The 24,125-nt window shown below is 47.8% G+C and overlaps 1 protein-coding gene across 1 annotated transcript; it reads left to right on the plus strand.

The window, feature by feature from the left end:
* The first annotated feature begins 8,380 nt into the window (after nt 1-8,380).
* LOC136474878 (probable trehalose-phosphate phosphatase 4) lies at nt 8,381-11,124 on the plus strand. Its single transcript, XM_066472455.1, has 10 exons — nt 8,381-8,744; nt 8,871-9,011; nt 9,137-9,208; nt 9,333-9,410; nt 9,543-9,596; nt 9,727-9,828; nt 9,964-10,041; nt 10,165-10,234; nt 10,392-10,462; nt 10,587-11,124. Exons 1-10 carry the CDS (start codon nt 8,502-8,504, stop codon nt 10,755-10,757), a joined length of 1,080 nt encoding a protein of 359 aa, XP_066328552.1. The 5' UTR covers nt 8,381-8,501; the 3' UTR covers nt 10,758-11,124.
* Nucleotides 11,125-24,125: the final 13,001 nt, after the last annotated feature.

A 24,125-nucleotide genomic window follows, 5' to 3' on the forward strand; every position in this document is an offset into this window, starting at 1 on the left:
AGGGTGCTGATCTTAGGCAGCATGTTTGGGGTCTTGATATGCGCATGTCAGATGACGTCGGCAAGCTTTCACACTTCTTTTCTTTGACCCTACTACAAGATTTATCCTTTATCTTCCAACAGGCTTGGGGACTAAATGGCTGCACTTCACCTGGTCGTGAATATAGTGCTTATTTCTTGATTTACCCTCCTTATTGATAGTCTAAGTGGCTACACTTATCCTAAGTGGAAGAATTTTCAAATTTTATCTTGAGCCTCTTACATCCTTCTAGCAAGCCTTACTTAGGATACACTACTCGGCGACGGTTTACACTGCTCGGCGATAGTTCACGCTGCTCAGCGATGGTTCAAGCTGCTCGACGACGGTTCACAACTACTCGACAACTTATCATGGTGGTCGAACCATGAGTTTGACTACTCGGCTTTGTTCGCACCTGTTTGAACAAGCTCAAGACGGTGTTGCACAATGGATACAAGGTGCTCGGGGACTAGCTATGGGGATATGACCCTCGGTATCCATAAGACAAGACATGGGCCGCACCATTAGAGGTGGCCCAACCCACAAGATCAAGGCGTGCATGTCACTGGTCGACGTGCACTGCAAGATATTGTATAATACCAAATAGGATACTTTCCTTTTAATCCTACCCCTCCAGAGTATATAAGGAGAGGCAGGGGTCCCCTAGTGGACATCTGCATACATCTCATATTTAATACAATACACCAAAGACATAGGACATAGGATATTACGTCGATCAGACGACTCAAACCTGTCTAAATCGTTGTCTCCACGCCTTGTGTCACCATCCGGTTCCTGATTATGCGCACCTCCACCGATCTATCTACTTTCGTGGGATACCCCTTGGAGGACTGTCGAGCATCTTTTGTCGACACCCATCCTTGGCACTTTTCCTCATCAAGTTCCCGTCCACCAGCACGTAATGCTTGCTGCGGCGAATGAGGCGTTCAGTTTTGATCTTGTCGGTGGGTATGTTGGCGCTGGTGAAGTACTTGATGAACTGTTCTCTCCAATCTACAACCAGTGAAGGCACCGCAAGTACCAACTACTCATGGGGGGGGAGATTTCTTGAAGTTCCTTCTCTTCCTTAATAGATAGCGTAAAGAGGTCTTGAACAAAGACCCTAGGTGGAATCACGGCACGAGAAGAGCCTATCTTAGATAGGTGGTCAGTGAGCTGATTTTAATCTCATACCATGTGGTAGTACTCGATACCATAGAACTTCCCTTCGAGTTTCCTGTTCTCGGCGCAGTACGCATCCATCTTCTCACTGGAACAGGACCAATCTTTGTTGACCTGGTTGATGACTAGCATAGAGTCTCCATATACCATGAGGCGTTTGACCCCGAGCTCGATGGCTATACGGATTCTATGGAGACATGCTTCATACTCCGAGGCGTTGTTGGAGGCTAAAAAATGAATTCAGAGAACATATCGGAGCTTGTCCTTGGTCGGAGTAATGAATAAAATGCCAGCACCAGCACCGTTGATGTTGAGAGAACCATCTAAGTACATCACCTAGTGCTCGAGGCAAGCAACAGGGATGGGCTCTTGGATCTCGGTCCACTCAACGACAAAATCAGCCAACGACTACGACTTAATAGTAGACCTGCTTTTGAATTCGATGGAGTAAGTACCGAGCTCGACAACCCACTTGATGATGTGGCCATTGGCCTCTTTGTTGTGAAGGATGTCCCTAGATGGAACTTGGTAACCACGGCGAGCTTGTAGTACTCGAAGTAATGGCAGAGCTTGCTAGACGTGCTGAATTGTACCAGGAGGGTGATCTCTCCAAGCGGTTTGGATGCCCTGCTAGGTACCACACCCTAGAAGGAGGAGTTAGAGGGTGTGAGGTCTTCTATTCCAGGGCCTAGCTCCTTTAGGGCTCTGGTGAAGAGGAGGTTCAGAGCACTTTCACCATCGACGAGTACTTTCCTGAAAAGCACTTTCTTGACGATTGCATCAAGAACGAGGGGCAAACGCCCTATGTAAGGAATGTCCACCCACTGGTCGGCCCTACTGAAGGTGATGGGGACCTCAGACCAGGGGCAGTAGCTGGGGTTGGCGATGGCATCTTCTGTGTTTACTGCGAGCACCCGGCGGGCGATTAGCTTTCAATCTCTTCTACTCTTGGCGGTGGCGAGGCCCCCGAAGATGGTGGCAACCACTTTGTCATAATCCTAGAAGGCATTGTTGTTATCCCTAGGTGATCGGCCACCTCTGGCTCCATTGTCGTTGTCGTCGTCGTTCTTCTTGGCTTGGAACTCCTTAGCCAAGCCAAGGCAGACCTTCATCTTGTGCTTGCTGTTCTTGTGGAGAGGATATGGGCCTTTGAGGATCTTATTATACCACTCGTCCTAGTTGCACTTGGCGCGAGGTTCATCAACGGCGACGACAATGTGGTCTGGTCGGCGGTGGTGATATTGACCAGCTCTGGACCCTTCCGGCCGATCATGGCCATTGGCCGCGGTTGTCGTAGCGGTGGTCACTATGGCATCAGTTGTAGGGGCACTCATCACTATGACGAGTTGGGTAGTGAGTGCTTGCATCCTCATTGAAGCGTACTTCAGCCTCTTGGCGTCGGCATACTGATCGGTGGTCGTGATCATCTCGCCAATCACCTTTGGCGGCTTACGATTGAACTTGGAGCAGAGGTTGCGGTGATGGAGTCCTCAGACAAAGGTGGTGATGACTTTCGCTTCTATGATGTTGGGAATAGAGTTCCTTATCTCGAAAAACATCTAATGTAGCTACAGAGGAGCTCGGATGATTCAAATCATGCTTGAAGCCTGGCCGAGTACATGTAGCCATGTAGTTGTCTATGAAGACCTTCTTCAGCTGTTCCTAGGATCCGATGGAGTCTGGGGGCAAGGCTTGTGCGCCAATTCATCACATTTGGCATGAGCATGATGGGAAGATAGTTTGCCATGACACTGGTATCTCCCCCGGCGGTGCGCACGACGATGGCATAAGCTTGTAGCCACTGTGTGGGGTTCATCCACCCCTCATAGGGCTCGACCCCTATGATTTTGGAAACATGGGGCCACTGGAGTGCTCATAGTGCCCTTATGAATGCTCAGGGCCCTTCAGCATCGTTACCATCATGATCTACGACGTTACCAGTGTTGAGTGGCTGGAGGGCTGCGTCTAGATTACCAAACTCTTGCTCATATTCTTGATGCCGGCGTACTTCCTCTTCATGGCAAGAGAAACGACGCCCATCGATATGACATCGCGCGTCTCAGAGATTGTTGATGTGCGCTCGGACATCTTGGTCGACTTCTTGGTCATGTTGGCGAGGGTAGTCGATGTGGTTCCCCCTAGCTCCCCTTGGAGGGGTTGTCCATCATCACATGGATCTTGGTGTGGTGGATCGACAAATTGAGCTCGTTTAGTAGGAAGGTCTCTGATCCTGGTGGATCTCCTTGACCTAGCAGTGTGTAGCTTTGAGCATTACGGTGACCTTGGTGACTTCTAGCGTTTGCTCGAGCTAGGCGAGCTCATTGGCGGCCATGGCCAAGTTGGCGCTTGGGGTCTTGTAGACATCATGGCCATCGACACGGACGAATTTATCGTTGAGGTTGGTTGGAGTGGGCATGGCCTCCCTTGTGAGTCGAGCTATTCATTGCGAGCAGCCTCGGCTAGCATAATGGCGGCCTCATTTGCTCGGCGCTACGCATGGTTGGCGTTCCTGTTGACACGAGTGGCGTGGTCCTCGTTGGTTTCCCCATCCCGTGGAGGGCTACCGACGCTGTCATTGAAAATCCTGCCTCCTCGAAAGGGTGGGAAAGAAGGGTGAATGACGCGATTTCGGCGATAGTCTCCGTCGAGCCCTAGGACTCAGAGACTGGGTTTTCCTCCAAGATTGTTTGGAGGGATGCTTCGAGATGTCGGTCGATTTGCAGCATGTTGACAGTCGGCGAGAGCTGGTCGGCGATCTGGTCGATGAGAGGATAGATGTCTCCCACTTGGTTGGTGAATTTGCCCCTTAGGGCATCTTTGTAGGAGGCAGCGATGCTGGTGAGCCCAAAGGGTAGGGCCGTAACCCCTGGAGTTTCCTGACCAGCCTCCGATGGATCCGAATCGAAGGGTGGTCGGCGCTGAACCAGAGTGGTCAGAGCCAATTCTATGGTGGAGAGGTAGTTGACGAGCTTCTAGCCAACCTGATTGATGGATGCGATCAGATCGATGTTGCTAATCCGCTTCCTTAGGTAGCAGGGGAGCGGACGATGAATTGTTGATGAAGACAACCTTGGAGGCAGTTCCGAGATTGGATTTATAGTCACAGGTGTTGGGGTGGTTGGTGCAGAATCGATCTGCATCGGCTCGATGATCTCTCTATCTCTATCAGCATTGATGATCCAGGAGATCGATTCGGCTGTGAAGATCTGGCCGGGCTACGGGGAGGACGAATAGCCTGCAAAACGTACGATCTTGTTCAACATAGAAACAACACACACCCCTACCTCACGAGCCAACTGTCGATAGAATATCGTCGGCAGTCCTTCGAGGGGTATCCCATGAAGGTAGATTGATTGGCAGAGATGCGTGTAATCGAGAACAAGAAGGCAACAGAGACACAAGGGTTAGACAAGTTCAGACCGTCAGCGCGACGTAATACCCTACTCATGTGGTCTGTTGGTTTGTATTGGCTTCGTATGATCTTGTGTGTCTTTTGAGGGGGTCCTTGCCCGCCTTATATAGTCTAGGGCAGGGTTATAAGTCGGTTAGATCTTGGAGATAACCGAAAAGTAATAACAGATTACATGAATCATGGGATCGAACGTATCCTAACAGATCTCGTAGTATTTTCAGGATATCGCCCTTGATGTCTTGCGGTGCACGCCGAGCAGTGTCGTGCACCATAGGTCTTCGTCTTGTGCGCTGGACCACCCATGGGAGCGCAACCCATATAGTCTACCGTGGGTATTTGGGGTCGTACCCCCCACACCGGTGGTGAGCAAAACACCGATTAGTCGGTCGACAGTGCTCAGTCGGGCTTAAGGAGGATGGGGTGCCTAATTAACTACCTATACTACATCGCGGCACGAGGAATTGGACTGGTAGCCTGGGTTGGGGATTTAGAAGGGATGGTGCGCTACCGCTGCAACATCGTGGCCCGTGGCCTCGACTTAACGTGGACCGGCCAAGACATGACAAGAGCACAACCGCGTGGGGACATGACCATGGAGGCGGTAACAAAGGCACGTCGGTGAGTGAGGGGATAGCGACGGAAATGGAACAAACAAGAGTGCCAGGCGCAACGTGCTAAGGCGACAACGACACATGAATGGCAGGGCAGTGGGGGCGAGATCGCAGCGCTACAAGATAGCCAAGGCAGGCAATAACTCGATGGGTAGGTGAATTGAGCGGCGAGACGAGCGCCACGACAGCCAGACGACGACTGCTGCGGCATCGGCTTGGCCCCGCGCATGGCCAGGCCAGCAGTGCACACACAACAGAGACAGTGCCAACGGACAGGGCCAAGCAGCGGCGTAGGATTGTAGAGAACGCGGATGCGACAGCGCCTAAAGCAGGGACACGCCCACGCGCATGATGGCAAGAAGGACAACAGCAGCACCACAGCACGATGCGTGCGAAAAGGCGGCAGCGGGGGCAGTAGCGCGGCGGCCAGCCGCTGTAGGGCGATGACAGCGGCCCGCCAGGGCCAGCCATAGCCACCCACGACCAGACAGGCTGACCGGGCTCAGCACCGCGGCACGCGGAACGCGGCCAGCCACGAGACGTCGAGCGGCCGCGCGAGGTGACCGCTCACACGGGCTAGACATATGACGTGCACGAATTTAAAGCGCGTCTAAAAACTAACCTAACACAGTTGAAGCTAAACTACCTCGACCATGCTAACGATGGTACAACCGTCTACCATAAGGAGCAAAAACACAACATTGACCTTTAGCTAGATTTTTCAGAATCAATTCATCAATATGACATTGTCACACTGTTTTTAAACTTAAAATTTCTTCCAAGTATTGAGCTGAATTTGACTTCAAGTTTCATTTCCAAGCCATTAGAAATACTAGCTAGTCATATGATTTTTCTACAGCAAGAGTTGCATTGTCATCTACAAAATTTATACTTCAAACCTTATTTAGGTGTCACACACATGTTCTATAATACTTTTGTTCCATAAAAATTGGTCTTTCACCCTACTTGACATAACATGAGTTATCGAATAAATTTCCATTTAACATTTTTATTCGTTATTTTAGGCTACAAGAAATTTATCAACACCTTCTATCATATACATTATTATATAAGCACGATGCTCATAACATGATTTAGTAGTTTGTTTAGGACATAACACCAAGGGTGTTACAACATATTATATACAACATATCATCTTGCATCTAACTACCATAAGGCCTATGAATGGACCATATGATAACTTTTTTTGTGAGAAAAAAATGGAGCTTTTTATATCTCAAAAATAGAGTTACAGTACCGAGCAATAATATGCTTGACGCAAGCTGGAAAGGAGAAACGCCAAACCGCTAAAAGTTTTGTATGTTTCGTGGGCAACACTATTACACTATCTTTTTGTATGACATATTTGCCACTCTGTCAACCGCCTACCAGCTGCTATTGTCTCATCGACCAGGAACTTCGGACAGGATCGCAACTCACTCTGCCAGCCACCACAACCTTCTGCCTGCACCATTCTGTTGTGAGGGAGAGACCCTCACGATCGGCTATAGCTTCGATCTCCTCCGCGTTGTGACCTCTCCATACAGAACTCCACGAGCATAGTTGTACCATACCCCTCTCCATACAGAACTCCACGAGCATAGTTGTACCATACCCCTCTCCATACAAAACTTCACGAACATAATAGTACCATGACCTTGTCATCGCGGATTACCACTCCAATGCCATCCCCCATGTGTCCTTGTCGTATGCACCATAAATATTCATCGTCGGCCATTCCTCGTCTAGTGGCTTCCATACTGCTCACCTAGGCTCTATCGTCCTGTCGTCAAAGACATACAAACATTTTTCTTACCATTCCTGTTGAAAACAACACACTATCATTTCCTAATAAGTTGGCATAGCTCCAGCTAAGCCTGTTCGTTTGTTGGTTTCAGCCAACCCAAATCAGCCAGCCAACAGTGTTTTTCTCTCATAACAAACCAGCACCAGCCAGTCCAAATCAGCCCAGAAACCAACCAGCGAACAGGTCCACAGAAAACTAACAAGCCTTTTCTGTCAATGCATCAAAGGAGGTCTTACCCCAGGGGCTAAGTTTTTCTATGCACAGTCTAGGTTAAAATTGCTCATTGTATGGTAAACCACTCTTGAGTGGTTTCATGTAGGAATGGTGTGGTGTGGGTGGAGCAAATACCCGTCCATGGCAACCATCGCGAAATATTGCCACACCCGCCGTGATCAAGACTTTAGAGGGATTTTAACTCATAGATTTTTAGAATCCCAAAATCCAATAAAACTGTTGCAATTGTTTTTATCCAGATTCTTAGAATTCGATGAGATTCAAATGACGTATAAGTGGACCTCGCGCTCGCACCAACCCACTTATATATTGTCCTTTCGCGTAAATTGTAACGTGAGCCGTGAGGCTTGTGACATCATCTAGTCCTCTAGAAGCATCTAATCCACCCACAATAACGAAGGTGAGACTAAAAATTAGACAATCTCACATCAACAAACACATGTGCCCAATTCAAACTGGGCCAAGATGTGACAATTCCATAGCTGCATCAGGGTGAGATGGAGGTAGAAAGACGACATCACGTCGAGTGGTCGTGTGGGTCTACCCTAATAGCGAATCTAGACGAAAACATCACCGGGGTCATCGGGGTCAGATTCATTAAATGGTACAATTTTTGTTGAGACTAAACAATGTTTTGGTAGAGGATTTACCAAATTTCGTCGAGGTCGATACATCCTGATAAAGCCCCTAGATTTGGCCTTGATCTACCCATCGGGTCAATAGGTTCCGACTCTATTGGTCCCTTCCAATTTGAAACCAGTATATGTGGCCCATTGGCTTTGTTCTCGTGGGCTATACCAACTACCCAACAGAAACACCAAAATAGCAAGCATGGTCTTGTGTTTATGCACATCTAGACGACGACTACTTGCCCAGTTGTCCTTGCATGCTACGAAACAAAACAATACGGCAGGGAGCAGGGCCATCATGCACCAATGCCGCTGCGGCCTACTACCAGCTAAGCAGCCCGGCGACCACCCCGGCCCTGACGTCGGCTCCACTCGGGATCCTACGTGGCAGGCCCTCCGGGCCCACCTCGGAGCTATAAGTTCCCCTCACTCCTCCCACTTCGCATCCACCCATCTCAAGCCCTGAGAAGCCTGCACACTCCCCCAAGTCCCCTAACTCTAGCTGCGTTCGTCCCGTCTCGTGTTGGGACGAGACGATCGAGAAAGTCGCCGGCTTTGCCTCCCACGAAACGAACCTGCTGCCTGGGCCGCTGGTGAAGCGGAAGCACATGACGAACCAGGACGTGGTCGTGTCGGAGATGGGCATTGCGGCCGGCGCCGCGCTGCCGGGCGCGAGCTCGGCCCTCCTGGCCTGCCGGGGCGCGGCCGCCGGCGCCATGTCCCTGCGGTACCTCGACCTGGCCGCGGCGGCCGCGCGCTCGGCCAGCTGCACCTGGGTCGACGCCATGCGCGCTTCCTCGCCCACCCGCTCCCGCGCCGCCGCCGACGTCGATGAATTCACGGCCTGGATGGTGAGCTAGTCTTCTTTGCCGCGCTAGCTCGTCTTCTTGACACGCGTCGGGAGCTTGCACGCGCGTGCATGGCTTGTTGCCTTCAGGTACGATGCTAACCGTGTTTGGCTTTGGCCTCTCTTGCAGAGGAAGCACCCGTCAGCGCTCGGGAAGTTCGAGCAGATTGCCAGCGCGTGCAAGGGGAAGAAGGTCGTCATGTTCCTAGACTACGACGGCACGCTCTCCCCCATCGTCGCCGACCCCGACGCCGCCTACATGAGCGACGCGGTGAGGCCTCGTGCTGCTCTACCCCGGTCCCCGGCCGGCACATACAACCTTTCATGGCGGCCGGCCGCCAGGACAAAAGTTCACCCTCGACTGACGTTTTCCCCTTGCGGTGTACTGGTGCGCAGATGAGAGCGGCGGTGCGCGACGTCGCGAAGCACTTCCCGACGGCGATCGTGAGCGGGCGCTGCCGCGACAAGGTACATTGCCTGCGCCACTACTTGTCTCAGCAGTCAGCACCGCAAACACTTGGCAAGCTCGCACGCGAGTTTATAGGCCATTGGCTGATTTGGCTTTCTTCTTCTTCGTTCTCGCGCTGCACAGGTGCGCAACTTCGTCGACCTCTCGGAGCTCTACTACGCCGGCAGCCATGGCATGGACATCAAGGGACCAGGCTCCAATGTACGCTTTCTAGCTCTCCTCACTTGCTTTCATCTCCTGAGTTCGTCCGAGACTACCAATCATCCTCAACCCTGTCCACTCCATGACTTTGACTGATCAAATTAAATCTTCCCCTCCGATTCGCATCTTCAGCCCGAGTCAGTTCTGTGCCAACCTGCAAGCGAGTTTCTCCCCGTGATCGACGAGGTACGCTGCTGCTAAAGTCGATTAGAAGAAGAGCACTTGCTTGTCCACTTGTGCTTAACTTGTGAAGTCCAGCCGATGCACGAGGAGATTAACAATGGCCATGCACGCGGTGAATCCCGTTTTTTGCCAGGTGTACAAGGCGCTGCTGGAAAAGACGAAGTCCACGCCTGGCGCCAAGGTGGAGAACAACAAGTTCTGCCTGTCCGTGCACTTCAGATGTGTTGATGAAAAGGTAGGCAACGCCTTACTCCATCTTGGGATGCCAGGTGCCCAAGTTGCCGGCCACACTTCAACGCCAAGTTGCATCACGCGCGGCTAATCTATTCTCACCATCTGTCTTAACCACGCGCCTCCCTTCTTCCTGCAGAGATGGAATGCTTTGGCCGAGCAAGTTAAGGCAGTGATCAAGGACTACCCCAAACTGAAGCTCACTCAAGGGAGGAAGGTAATTAAACTTAACCCCGAACATATACGCAGCTGATTGATTGTCCTTGTCCTTGCCTAATAATAGCAGTACTAGTGAGTGGTAAAGAAACTGAGCAAGACTGCTGGAACTTTGGTGCATCAGGTTCTGGAGATCCGTCCGAGCATTATGTGGGACAAGGGCAAGGCCTTGGAGTTTCTGCTCGAATCGCTCGGTACGTGCATTACGACGAACAACAGACGACCCCCGCGGTCATCATCCACAGTCGTTTTCACTTGCAGTTTTTATTTAGTACTTGCGTATCACACCCCTGTCCAAAACAAATCGTAGCTGATGACACACCCCCTATTTTTCGCTCTCTCTCTCTCCAGGATTCGCCAACTGCAGCGACGTCCTCCCGGTGTACATCGGTGACGACCGCACCGACGAGGATGCTTTCAAGGTGCTCAACTTATCATCTGCCGATGCTGAATCTCTCTTCGATTTCGACTGTGTTCTATATATATTTGTTTTTCTGCGCGCGCAAGCTGATACTGATAATCTCTTCTCGCGTGGCATGGCATCAGGTGCTGAGGAAGAGGGGCCAAGGCATCGGGATCCTTGTGTCCAGGTGCCCCAAGGAGACGAACGCCTCCTACTCCCTGCAGGACCCCGGCGAGGTGATGGACTTCTTGCTCCGTCTGGTGGAATGGAAGCGGAAATCCTCGGCGCCACCGATGATTCGGCCGCGGGTGTAGCTCAGCTCATCAGCCGGGCCGTCGGGCGGTCGACTAGTCAATCGATCGAATCGGTGTCCAATCATGCGAACATACCCCACCACCACCAATTTTTTTTTCTCACTCCTCTCTCCTTTCTCTCGCTCTGACGATTCTTCGCTTGTGGTGGCCTCAGAAACCGACTCGTGGTGGTTGCTGCATTACATGTTCTTCGATTCCCTGACCACTGTGTGCTACGCTGCGCCAGCGCCACCGAGAAAAAAGAGGCCACACACAAAGCACAACGTCACTGAAAAATGTTTTGAGCATGTTGGCGCTACTGTCGAATACAGTAACCGTGTCCGTGTCTACTCCAAGGCAATGTACTACCCACCCATTCTCGTGTTATTTTTGGCCCTCGTCACCACCACCCCCCCCCCCCCCCCCCCCCCCCCCCCCCATGGGTCTGGAAGGCATCTGCAAAGCTACATGCGGTCCTAGAAGGCTAGAAGAACCTTTGAAACAAAGAGAAGGTTCACTTCACTTCACCCCATGTAACTAGCTAGTAGCTCTGCGTCTAGGCACTACTGTTCGTACGTACGTCGTACCCTCTGTAAAATGTAGTGAATGAAAGTAAGATCCAAGTAATGGAGTTATATTCTCTGCAAATTGTTTCGTACATCGATTCTGTATGCAGCTATAGAGAAGCATATGCCATGTTCCTTGTTTGTTCTTTTGATGATCGCATGAAGATAAATATACATGTTCGTTTGTCTTATAATCCGTATTTTTTAGTTTATTTTTTCAATCAAAATAGTATTTTTTTCTCACAATAAATCAGGGTGTTTCGACTTATTTTTTGGCCATATTCACTGATGCAAGCAGCAAGCGTGAACTGGGGAAAAGGAGCTTTGGGGAATACGACACCTCTCAGCTCGCAGGGCGGCATGTGAGCAGCAGCTAAGCTGCTGTTCGGCAGCACTGAAAAATAAGTTAAAATAATGTTCCAGCTAATTGTTATGAGAGAAAAACAATGTTCTATCTGACAACACTGTTCACGTGAACAGTGCTTTCGTGAGTTGGCTGGCCGGCCAGCCAGCCGAACACCGCATAAGCTTGCTGCGTGATCTCCCTGCAGTCAGTCTCCACCAGCCAATTCTTAGGCTATCTTCAACAACGCCACCTAAAATATAAGATCCATTTATACTTTGGGTAGCGTTATAGGCAAAAGGTTCAATAGCTATTCGACATCTTCTCCAACAATAAGATTTAAAAGAGAATCCTTTCTGCAAATGAGTTTCCAGGAGAGAGGATACCCATATTTGGGTTGTGTCTCTCAGGCAACCTAAAATAGGTCTCCCATATAGATACTCTGTTGAAGGCTAATTTTGGGTCTCTCACTGCCTATTTTAGATTTGGATCTGCGAAGACAGTCTTACCATGACAACATAGCTATCTCCAAAAACAAATAGTACTTAGATACAGTCATGTGCAGTGTGAGCTCTGGGCGCAGCTGATTCGTGTCAAGCAGCTGCGGTTACTGGGGTACGAACGCCTGATATTATACGGGTGAGCTCCTGAATACTTTTTGGGCGTGTATTGTACGACGGGGACAGCTCATTGAGATGGAGCGATCGACGTGCATATACATAGCAGAGATTTACACTACCGGAAACAGTCGAATTACCGACCACACGAGGGTTTACCGAGTGTATTTCATCGGACACTCGACAAACATCCTATTTACCAAGTGTTTTTAATTAAACACTCGGCAAACATATAGCACTCGGCAAAATCCAACTTTGCCGAGTGTCTAATAAAAAACACTCGGTAAACTACAACGAAACACTCGGTAAACACAGACACTCGGCAAAGTAGAGGCACATGCGCTGGGCGTGCGGCGGCCATGTGACGGCCGTTGGGTGCGCCGCCCTGCCGTTATAACTTTACCGAGTGTCCGTTAGAGACACTCGGTAAAGACAAGGTTTGTCGAGTGTTTTTTATTGACACTCGACAAACTGATATTTTTGCCGAGTGTTTTTGTTTGACACTCGACAAAATAATATTTTTGCCAAGTGTTTTTTATTGGCACTCGGTAAAATAATAATTTTTTTCTCTCTCCTGCCCTCCAAACTTTTTCTACTCTCCCCATACAACATGTGGTACTACATGTTAAAATTTGACATATTTCTCGATCTGTTTGCTATATTTAATTAATTTATTGTATTTAGAGAAATTTTTTTGTTTAAGCCAAATTTGAACGGCAAGTGATTCAAATAATGGAATAAATTAAGTGGAGAAATCATATTCATGTTATTGAGTCCATTTTGGGTCCGTACTGGGGAAATGAAAAGAATTTTCGAACATTTTGTTCAGGAAACACGACCACGAACGTGTGGCCGAATGGTTTTTAAATTCTAAAAAAAAAGCAAACGAAGTCTGAAAATCATGAGATTTGTCAAAATCTCATGATATCATACGTGGAGACCGGAAAAAAATTGAGAAGGTTTCGTACAATTTGTCACGTATGACCTTTATAAACCGAAGCATCTACGAAGAAGAATCGTAGCGTTGAGAAGGATCCGGTAAGATTTGGAGTCAAAGTGACGGTCGAATTGGGATTTAACTTCAAAAGTTTTTGTATAGGCAATAGACGACATAGATTGGTTCACGTCAAATTTTGGTAATTTTTCGGATTCGTTTGATAATTTTAATTTATTAACCGCAATTATAGAATTTTAATTGATATAAATTGAATTTGAGCTATAACTGCATGAAATAATGGATTAATATTCGTACAAAAATCAAATATGCATTGTTGAGTGAATTTGATAAGGTATTTTTAAATTACATCGTAACAAATTTAGTATAACACGCTATGAAGAAGGACGGTGGAGCATGAAATATAAACTTTTTTGCCGAGTGTTTTATACCTGACACTCGGCGAAAAGAATAGTTGCCGAGTGTCATATAGGGGACACTCGTCAACTTCGTCGACTCGGCCCCACTACACAGTATCGGGCCGTAATGAAAATAAAAACAATGCCGAGTGCCCCAGATCTTGGCACTCGGCATATATATACTTTGCCGAGTGCCGCCAATCTTGGCACTCAGCATACTCCTTCATATGCCCCTCAGCGGCCCGCACCTCCGGCTCCCACCCCCGCGCACACAACACGCCGCACCGCACGCCGCACCGGCGCCTCCCCGCCCCACCGCGCCCCGCCACCGCCCCGCACCGCACCGCACGCCGCCACCCCCCGCCCCACCGCGCCCCGCCGCGCCCAGCTCTTCACACACACACCGCACCGTGCCCCGCCACCGGCGCGGCATCGCTGCCCTGCCCCCGGCGCGTCCTGCCCCCAGCGCCGCTCGCCCTCGGGGCCGCCTGCCCCGGTGCGTCCCGCCCCCGGCCTCCGGCTCCCCGCAGTATCCCTCTGCCCCGGTAAGATTTTCTTCGTAAGCACATAAACTTATCACTGGTAAACATAAAAATCACATAATAAGCACCAACAGATCAACAATCTATTTGCATGAGTCAGAATATCTTTACCAATACTGAATGAAAAATAAGTGCAGAACACAGAAATAAGTTCATTCAATTACAGTACCTACCATTCTTTTTTTTGTGATTTACAGTACCAATTTAGTACATAATCAACATCTTGCGATCTGAATATTTAGTGTCATAGAGCATTAAGCAAACAAATTTAGTACATAGTCTTCCAACAATAAGCAGTAGCTTTCAGAGGGTCCGCTAGAGAAATTACAGTACCATTAGTTAAACCTAAGCAAACTTGGAATGCCTGGTGAATGAAACGAATTATGAGTGGAGCCATGGAAAGTTAATAGAACAAAAGTTGGCACACAGGCAATCATGACATATATTGAAATGAAAGCCTTATTAAGCGCCGATTTCACATCCATGGACTGATAGGGACGACTTCTTTAGTAGCTCGCAGGCGAAACCCTTGTTGGAAAATGGTGTCATTAACTGCAACTGCAAACAATGAGCAGTGCAAAAGCTATTAGTACCAGGTGATTTGTAGTTTAAAACAAAACACCGCACAAAGCTACCAGCTACACAAGCTATTAGTACAGTACATAAGAAAATGATGAGGGTGGAAGACAATAGAACATATTTAACTCCTAGTTAGAATTACTAAGACAATTATAAGAGTGTAACTTAAGTAAACTGAAACATTTTGATAGAATGAAATGTCCTGGCTACATGAACAGTACCACTAGGGACCAACGCCTGCTGTGAGGCTTCATAGTTTATGGCATTCGTTGTACCTGTAACAGATAGTGCACATGCAAACGTTAGCAATCTAAACATGCACTGACTATATGCGTGTCTCAACTTGTAGGTTTTTGCCGCCGCTCCCTGCCCCGCCCTGCCGCCTGGTTCCACCTTGCCCTCCTGCCGCCCCACAACTTCGAGTTGTCGTGTTTTTGCAAGGTATAAGATGTGCATGTGGTTGTTGGCCATCGTGCTGTTTGTTTGGTGTGGATGTGGTTATCGGCCATCGTGCCGTTTTATTTGTTGTAGGTTTTGGAAGCCTCCCCGTGCAGGGGAGGTGCTGCCGAAATTTAGATTTGACACTACTACATTCCTTTTATTGCAGGAGAGGCTATTGCAATGTACTCAACTCATCACTTTGCAGGACAACAAGGTGAGGCATAAAAGACCCTTCTTTCCATATCATGTTCGTATATCACGTAACCTAGCTAGACGTCTTCCATTCGAAAGAGATACGGTTGAAAATATGCAGATCTTTGCATATCTATAACCGTATCTGTTTTGAATTGTCCATGTTTTTTGGACAGCCCAAGGATGTGTAGAAGCGGTTAGTTTCCATGCTCTACTCTGATATGTGATAGAGTTTCGGTAGCATCTCCCTGTTGTTCTCCGGATACACAATCTCCCTTCCAGGACGTGTATTTGGAGAACAGCGGGGATGTGCTGCCGAAATTCTGTCTCGGATAGGAGTAGAGCATGGAAACTAACCCCATCTATACATCCTCAGGTGGGATTAGGACCTATCTTCACCTATTAGATAGTATAGGAACGTGTAGACGCAACGTGATTTTTATATTACTCGCTGATATGCTAGAGGATGGATGACCGTGAGTGGATGTACATGGGCCGCTTTAGTCAGAGTTCGTGGACCGAAGAATGGATTGACAAGACCGATGCTTTCTTGGAACGAGCATTTGCAAAGGTTAAAGGAGCTAGTGTCACTTGGTGTCCCTGCAACAAATGTGCAAACACGCGTCGACAAACCAAGCTGGTCATGGGTAAACATCTTTGCAAGAATGGATTTACGGCAGACTACACTAGGTGGATCTACCATGGTGAAGCCGATCGTGGGAGAGATGAGGTCGTGAGACAACGCAACGAGGAATATGATGGGGATGTCAGAGTAGGAGACATGTTAAATGACTATCATGAAGCACACTTCGATGAAGGACGTAGGGAGGAGGAGCCAGAGGCTACTGCAAAGGCGTATTACGACATATTGTCTATGGCACAACAACCCCTTCACGGGTATTCCAAGGTTTCTCAACTGGATGCCATTGCACGCCTAATGACCGTGAAGTCCCAGTTTAGCTTAAGTCGAGACACCTTCGATGTTATGCTCACATTTGTTGGCAGCCTGCTCCCGGATGGTCACATCTTGCCAAAGAGCATGTATGGGGCACATAAACTCCTTCGTGCACTTAAGATGCCATACGAGCAGATACATGCTTGTCCGAAGGGGTGCATCTTATTTAGGAAAGAGTATGCAGAAGAAAAGTACTGTGTGAAGTGTGAATCGTCTAGGTTCCTAGAGGTAGACTCTGGTGATGGTCATAAGATGCAGCTCGCAATCCCCGTGAAGAACCTATGGTACATTGCTTTCATACCAAGGATCCAACGGCTTTACATGACTGAGAAATCCATGAATCAGATGACATGGCACAAAAACGAACGTCGATATAATCCTGAGAAGATGGTACACCCATCCGATGGTGAAGCCTGGACAAGGTTTGATGAGATTCATCGTGAGAAAGCTCTAGAGGCTCGTAATGTACGTGTTGCGCTGGCAACAGATGGGTTCAATCCTTATAGAATGGCGGCAGCCCCGTATACCTGTTGGCCCATGTTCGTTATCCCCCTCAATCTCCCTCCTGGCGTCCTCTTTCAACGACAGAACATATTGTTGTCGTTGATAATTCCAGAACACCCGGGGAATAATATGAGTGTGTACATGGAGCCTCTGATTGATGATTTGGTCCGTGCTTGGGAGGAAGGGGTATGGACATACGATCGAGCTATAAAGACAAACTTCAAGATGCATGTTTGGTACTAGTACTCCCCGCGTGACTTGCCAGCATATGGGGTTTTTTGTTGCTGGTGTGTTCATGGGAGGTTCCCATGCCCGATATGCAAGGCTTCTCTGATGTTCATTTGGTTGACGAAGGGTGGCAAGTATTCTTCGTTCGACAAACATCGACAATTCCTCCCTCCTGACCATCCATTCAGACTAGACATCAAGAACTTTACGAAAGATGTCGTAGTTAAAGACCCTACACCGCAGATGATGACAAGAGCCACGGTTCATGCTCAGTTAGAAGCTCTTGAGGTCAATAAACAAGAAGGTGGTTTTGTGGGATATGGCGAGCAACATGCCTGGACTCAGAAGTCGTGCTTGTGGAACCTCCCCTATTTTGATGATCTTCTTCTTCCACATAACATTGATGTAATGCATACCGAAAAGAATATCGCTGAGGCAATTTTTGGTACAATCATGGACAGTCCTGATAAGACAAATGATAATGTTAAGGCTAGAGTGGATCAAGCGAGGTTATGCGACAGACCAAAGCTGAACATGGCGCCTCCCAGAGCCAGCAAGTTGTGGAGAAAGCCTAAGGTCGATTTCGTCCTGATGAGGGCCCAAAGGAGGGAGGTACTCAAATGGTTCCAAACGTTAATATTCCCTGATGGGTATGCAGCGAATCCAAAGAGGAGAGTGCACTTAGCTACTATGCGAATCAATGGGATCAAGAGTCATGATTACCACATATGGCTTGAGCGCCTACTTCCGGTGATGGATCGAGGCTATGTCCTTGAGCATGTCTGGTAGCTGCTAGCGGAGTTGAGCAATTTCTTCCGCTAGCTATGTGCCAAGGAGTTATCTCATACCGTGGTTGCAGAAATGGAAAGAACGGCGCCTGTGTTGCTCTGTAAGTTGGAGAAGATTTTTCCACCCGGCTTCTTCAATCCGATGTAGCATATGATTCTGCACCTCCCGTATGAAGCATGAATGGGGGAACTGTGCAGGGCCGTTGGTGCTATTCAATTGAGAGATGTCAAAAGGTTCTTCGAACTAAATGTAAAAATAAATGCAAAATTGAAGCATCCATTGGAGAGGCATACATTCTAGAGGAGGTGTCAAACTTCACAACAAAATACTATGCTGACAACCTTCCTAGCGTGCATAATCCACCCCCTCGTTACAATGCCGGCGAAGATGATTCGAGCCTTCGCATTTTCCGAGGGCAACTCGGAAGTGCAAGTGGTGCGACCCACAAGACCTTGAAACATGAAGAGTGGCGCACTATCATGCTGTATGTGTTGAGCAACCTATCCGAAGTGGAGCCATACATGCTGTAAGTTCTCAACAAACTTGTTCTCAAGTAGTCACTATTCTGTGTCCAACTCCCATGTTTCTCGTTGGTACAGGGAATTTCATCGTCAATTCTGGTGTGAATCAAGGAACCTACCCCGCAGGAAGTTAAGACCCTTCTCAGAGAGGGTGCGGAAAATGGAATGCCCGATTTCATTTCTTGGTTCAAACAGAAGCTATAGTCCAATTTAGCTCGTACTTAGTTTGACATTACAATGCCCGAGGCGTACAGCGATCCCAGCATCCACAGCCGCGTCAGTGAGTACACAACGATGGCAAGGCATGTTCGTGGGCCACAGTTCGATCCGAGCACCCAGGATCTTGATGGAGAAATCGTGATGAGGGTGGGAGGAGGCAAGAAGCATGGCCGGTACTGATTGGCGACAATACAATCGACACGGTCTCTACTCCCACTCTCTCCCAAATCCGAGCAAGGAGCACGAGCTCGAGCCCGGCGATACGCCCACGGCCAACCGCTATACAGTTCCAAATGGAGACTCTCCAGGTTATTTCTGTTTTATTCATCGTTCCTTGATTGTTCCGTACTTTAGCTTTGCATTGTAACATTGGGATGAAATGCTATAGGCCCGGGTGGAAGCAGATACGAAGCAACGGGAGGAGATGGAGGAGAGGATGGAGATGATGATTCAACAGAGGGTGGCGGCCGAGCGGCAGCACATAGAGGAAGAACAACGGCGGACGATGCAGATGATAGAGGAAGAAAATGTTTGAGGATGGACCAAATGTTCCAATACATGCAGAATTTTGCATCGAGTATGGGTCAAGCTTTGCCACCGCCACCGGTGCTGTTCCCTCCACCTCAGCCACCCACAACTACTCCTGTGAGTCACTTGACACCTTATACAGCAGATTGAATACTTTGACTTAGAGAACTTTAGATGTTAGCCTCAAGACCCGGACTTAGAGAATTGGGGTGCTGCATGCTTGCTCATCATCACACAAAAGCATGATCGAAATGGAATGCATGCTAGCTTTGCTAGAAGCTGGGAGCAGCTAGCTAGCTATGCTGATATAGCTCATGAGTCATGATGTAAGAGTCAATGCTAGCTTTTCATACTATAGCCATTAGTATTTTACTGCTGATATAGCTCATTAGTATTGGGATGCCAACTACTATATGCCAGCTTCCCTATGTTGACTGTGATTTGCAATCTGTTGCAATCTGTTTCATATATGCAGAAAGGTACTGTGATATGCAACTTCATTGTGTGATCGTTGAAAACTGAATGCTGCTAGCTCATTCTTTAGAAAATGAACATCGGCTGGTAGCGTGGATCAGAGAAAATGATTTTGGCAACATATAGACCCTGAAATTGTTTTTTTGGCTGATTTCTGTATTTGCGCACTTCTTACTAGTACTGCTTTTATCAAAACTGAATGACAATACTGAAAACTGAATGGCAATGCTACTTGAATGACAGCTGCTTGTCAGTTCCAAACTCTGAAAAATGTAGAGAAAACTGAGATGGTGTTCCCAGGAGACAGCCCAGTTCTATTACTGCTAGTCCAAAGTTCTGAGAGTGCTATTTTTTTTTGGTTACTGATAGTGCTTGTAGTTTCTGACTTTCTGTATGGAACTACAATTCTTTTTTTTTTCATTTCCTGCTACTTCTAATGCTTGTAGGTTGTATGCCAACTACTATATGCCAGCAATATGATAGTGCTTGTATGTTTTATTGTTACTAAACATTGCTAGAGTTGTTAGTACTAACCTATATATCATTTTCCTGCAACTTAAAAAGGAAGCTAACACTGTTTAGAATACTTCTCTTTTGTGCAGAATCAATCGGCGGCATCAAATAATCAGTCTCAAGACCCGGATTTGTCGCAGCGGTTCCAAGGGCCTCCGTAGTGATTGCTTTTGCATTTGTGGCTTATTGTGACTTAGTTGTGACTTGTGATCATGGTTTATTGTGAATTGTGATGATGGTTTATTATGAATTATGATGATGGTTTATTATGCCTGTGATGATGTTTTATTGTGAATTGTAATGGTTTATTGTAAATTGAGAGGAGTCCGTTATACGTGGCATATTAGTAAAAAGGGGGGGTCTTGGCCGCTTTGCCGAGTGTAACACTCGCAAAAAAGGGGGGCCATTTTCTGTTATTCTAGGAACCTTTTTTGCTGAGTGTTTTTGGTTTTGCCGAGTGTATTATAATGGGCACTCGGTAAAGTGACCATAAAATCTGGTCGTTGCACGCTTGTTTGCCGAGTGTTTTGAGCGTGACACTCGACAAAGTGTCTAAACTTTGCCGAGTGTTTTAGGCTTGACACTCGGCAAAGTTGAGAACTTTGCCGAGTGTTTTCGGCTTGACACTCAGCAAACTTGAGAAACTTTGCCGAGTGTTTTTCCGTCGTGCACTCGGCAAAATCGACGTCACCATGTCATCCCGTTAATATTTTTTTGCCGAGAGTTTATTTTTACCAAGTGTTCACTGACACTCGGCAAAAACACTCGACAAACTACTGTTTGCCGACGAGTCAATACCGTGTGTTGTATGCCGAGTGTTACACTCGGCAAAGCATTTGCCGAGTGTTTTCGGGCCTTTGCCGAGTGCCGCTACTGTATCCCGTAGTGCTACACATGCGCCGGCCTATACTAACTCACGCTGTGGATCCCGTGATTCCTTCAGATGGCATACGATAGGCCGGCTCCTCCTCCAACTATGCCGTGGTCCTTGCTGATGAATGTGGGTCAGTGGGTGCTAGTATTTTATGGTGCATCTTTGAATAAGTATACTGGAGTAAGTTCTTGAGAGGATATGATCAGGATTTGGTGCTGGACGGTAACGTAAGTGCTTGGAATTAGCTAGGCATAATCAATCGATCTAACAATTAAGAATCTGTGGAGTTCGTGGCCTTGATCGGGCCAAACCTCCTCTCAAGATGAGTCATTAGGAGGCATAATCTCAATCGATCTAACAATTAAGAATCTGTGGAGTTCGTGGCTTTGATGAGGCCAAACCTCCTCTCAAGATGAGTCATTAGGCAGCCTCTCCTATTATTAATCCTCGCTAGACGACGCATAGATTAAGTAAGCCGGCCTATACTAACTCACCCTGTCCTGCTGTCCAGATATGACGATTCCTCACAATGATTCGATGCATATTCTTCTCGATCATGTGATCGCAAGGTGGTGTGTACAGTACAGTTCTAGAGGCACTAGCTCGTGTTCTAGTGCTGAAGAAAAAGCCAATGCAGTACTGCTTAAAATGGTGATCGATCTTTATCAGAGACCATACGCGCGCATGCATGGTGGCCAAGAGTTGACTGCACATCGGGACCACCAATTATCATCACTCGATCGTATGCGTGATTTTAATTCCGGAAAGAAGTTTTCCTAGCTATGGCGACATGGAAGGAGTAACTGGCTAACTGCTGCTGCAAATGGGAAGCATTGCCAGTCACACACAACAATGCACTTCCCTTGGACTGATGCTAGCGGTGGCGTCTTGTTCTTGGCTCTCTTTGTCCGCCGTTTGTCCTGCATCTGCATGCATATGTAGAGGGCCCATATATATGTAGAACAACTGTACACTGTGCATATATATACAGCACTGCTGGAGTCTGCAGCAGGCTATTAGTAGCTACATACATTGCCTGAAGAAGTCGACTCCTCTGTTTGTTTTAAATAAATCCCAGTAGGAGGCAACCCCACCTGTTTTCCTCAAATAAATAAATAATAATAATAATACATGCTGTATATGATTTGGGCTTCCATCTGATACTAGAAAACATCCACCGTACCAACAGGAGCAACTTTTAAATGAACCATGCATATATAACCTTACTTACCATCGCCGTGGAGTGCAGTGCATCCAACCAAGCGGCCGGCCGGAAGCAGAAGCACACTGCATGCAGTGATCTCTGATGGTTACAGGGTTTCCGTCCGTTTGGACCCATCGCGCGCGCCCTCCCATGAAAGGTGCGTGATGGCATGCGATCGATGGACGCTGGCCTAGGGCCGGGACGATTCAGACTGGCCTCACCGCTCGTACTTTTCTGTCTTTTTGTGCCTTTAATTGGGACGCCAACAGCAGCCAACCAACCCCGGCCCGTTGTTTGGCTCGGTTCAAGTGTTATTTGCTGCAATCCAATCAGGAGCCGGTAAAATGCCTAATAGCCCCCTGTTCTGCAGCAACGACAGCGATGGCGAGCTGTTGTACTGCAGTACTGTGTGGGCGAGAGGGTGTTTGTGTCACCATCCCATTTCTCCCTTCCCGGCTGTAAACTTTTTCCTTTTTTTCTACGGAGTAGCAGTGTACCATCTTCTATACCTACCTACTACGGAGTACAGTACAAGCAAGAAGTGGCAGCAGTTATGGAGAAGAGGAGAGCTGGAGAGGGCAGGGGCAGCAGTAGCTAACTAGGCGGACGCACGCACGCAGCAGCAGCATTGTTTCCCATCCTCCCACACCACACGCCAACCCAAGCATGCATGCAACAAGGCATTATTCAAGGGGCCGGGGCATGCGCGCGCCTTGAGCACGCACACTACTACTAGCTCACAGTCACAGGCACAAGCAAGCGACTGCCGATCGATAAACTACTGTACTGCCCTCTAATATAATCTGGCATTGAGATCCCCACAACTCAAGCGGGGATATAATCTGGTAAAGAGGGATCAGGGCGATAGAATAGGCGGTGCAACCATAATAGGGTGCAGGGAGGAATTGCTAGTTTATTCAGATCCAGGCTGCTGCTTTGCGTATTTTATCTAGCAGAGCACCAAAGGCCTTGGACATGGACGAGAAAGCTGTCTGCCTGTGCCTGTGCCTGTGCCTGCCTGTGCCTGTGCCTGTGCCTGTGCCTGTGCCTGCCTGTCCTCGAACCAAGGGACACCGGCGATGCGAGCGGAGCGGAGCCAGCAGACTCCCACATGGCTCCCAGGAGGAGAGGAGAGGAGAGATCTATCAACTACAATCATCTAATCCGCTATCCATCTATCATCATTCACCCACCCTAAACAGTCTAGCTAGAACGTACCGTCGAAAGCATCATAAACTAGTCCATTTACGCGCCTCAACTGTTGGATTTTTATGCATGGCTTTCACTATTTACTATTACAATTATTTTATCAGTGTGTGGAAATACTATTGATATATTTGGTTGATAATTAATAATGAACTCGAGGAATTTGTACTCGAGATGCCGAGGACATTTGTACTGGAATACAGTATCGAGGTATAATTTAGATCGACTCTACTGGAACAGTAACTCGAGATCTTAGAATTTGAAATTCGAATCCGTTCGAGTTCTCGTTAGAACGGACCTATATATATATATATATATATATATATATATATATATATATATATATATATATATATATATATAGGTCCGTTCTAACGAGAACTCGAACGGATTCGAATTTCAAATTCTAGGATCTCGAGTTACTATTCATAGCACTATTCAAATTCGGCGTTCGCTATTCAAATTCGCGGCAACTATTCAAATTCGGGATATGAACAGTATACAAGAGTAGCTCAACCACTTTTCTGTTTAAGGCACGAGGCCTCTGCAAGTATGGCGTGACGTCGCTTTCACGCGCAAATATTTTATGGATGCTGGATGAATGAGTGAGTGATTAGTGAATATAAATATTTCTCAGGATGATATGTCACTTTCGCGATTAGTTAAGTTAATGCTTAGTGAATATGCGTATGCAGATGAATATTTCTAAGGATCTTTTGCAGGCTGGCAAGACCAACAGTT

Source organism: Miscanthus floridulus, chromosome 8, assembly GCF_019320115.1.
Source record: "Miscanthus floridulus cultivar M001 chromosome 8, ASM1932011v1, whole genome shotgun sequence".
Lineage (NCBI taxonomy): Eukaryota > Viridiplantae > Streptophyta > Magnoliopsida > Poales > Poaceae > Miscanthus > Miscanthus floridulus.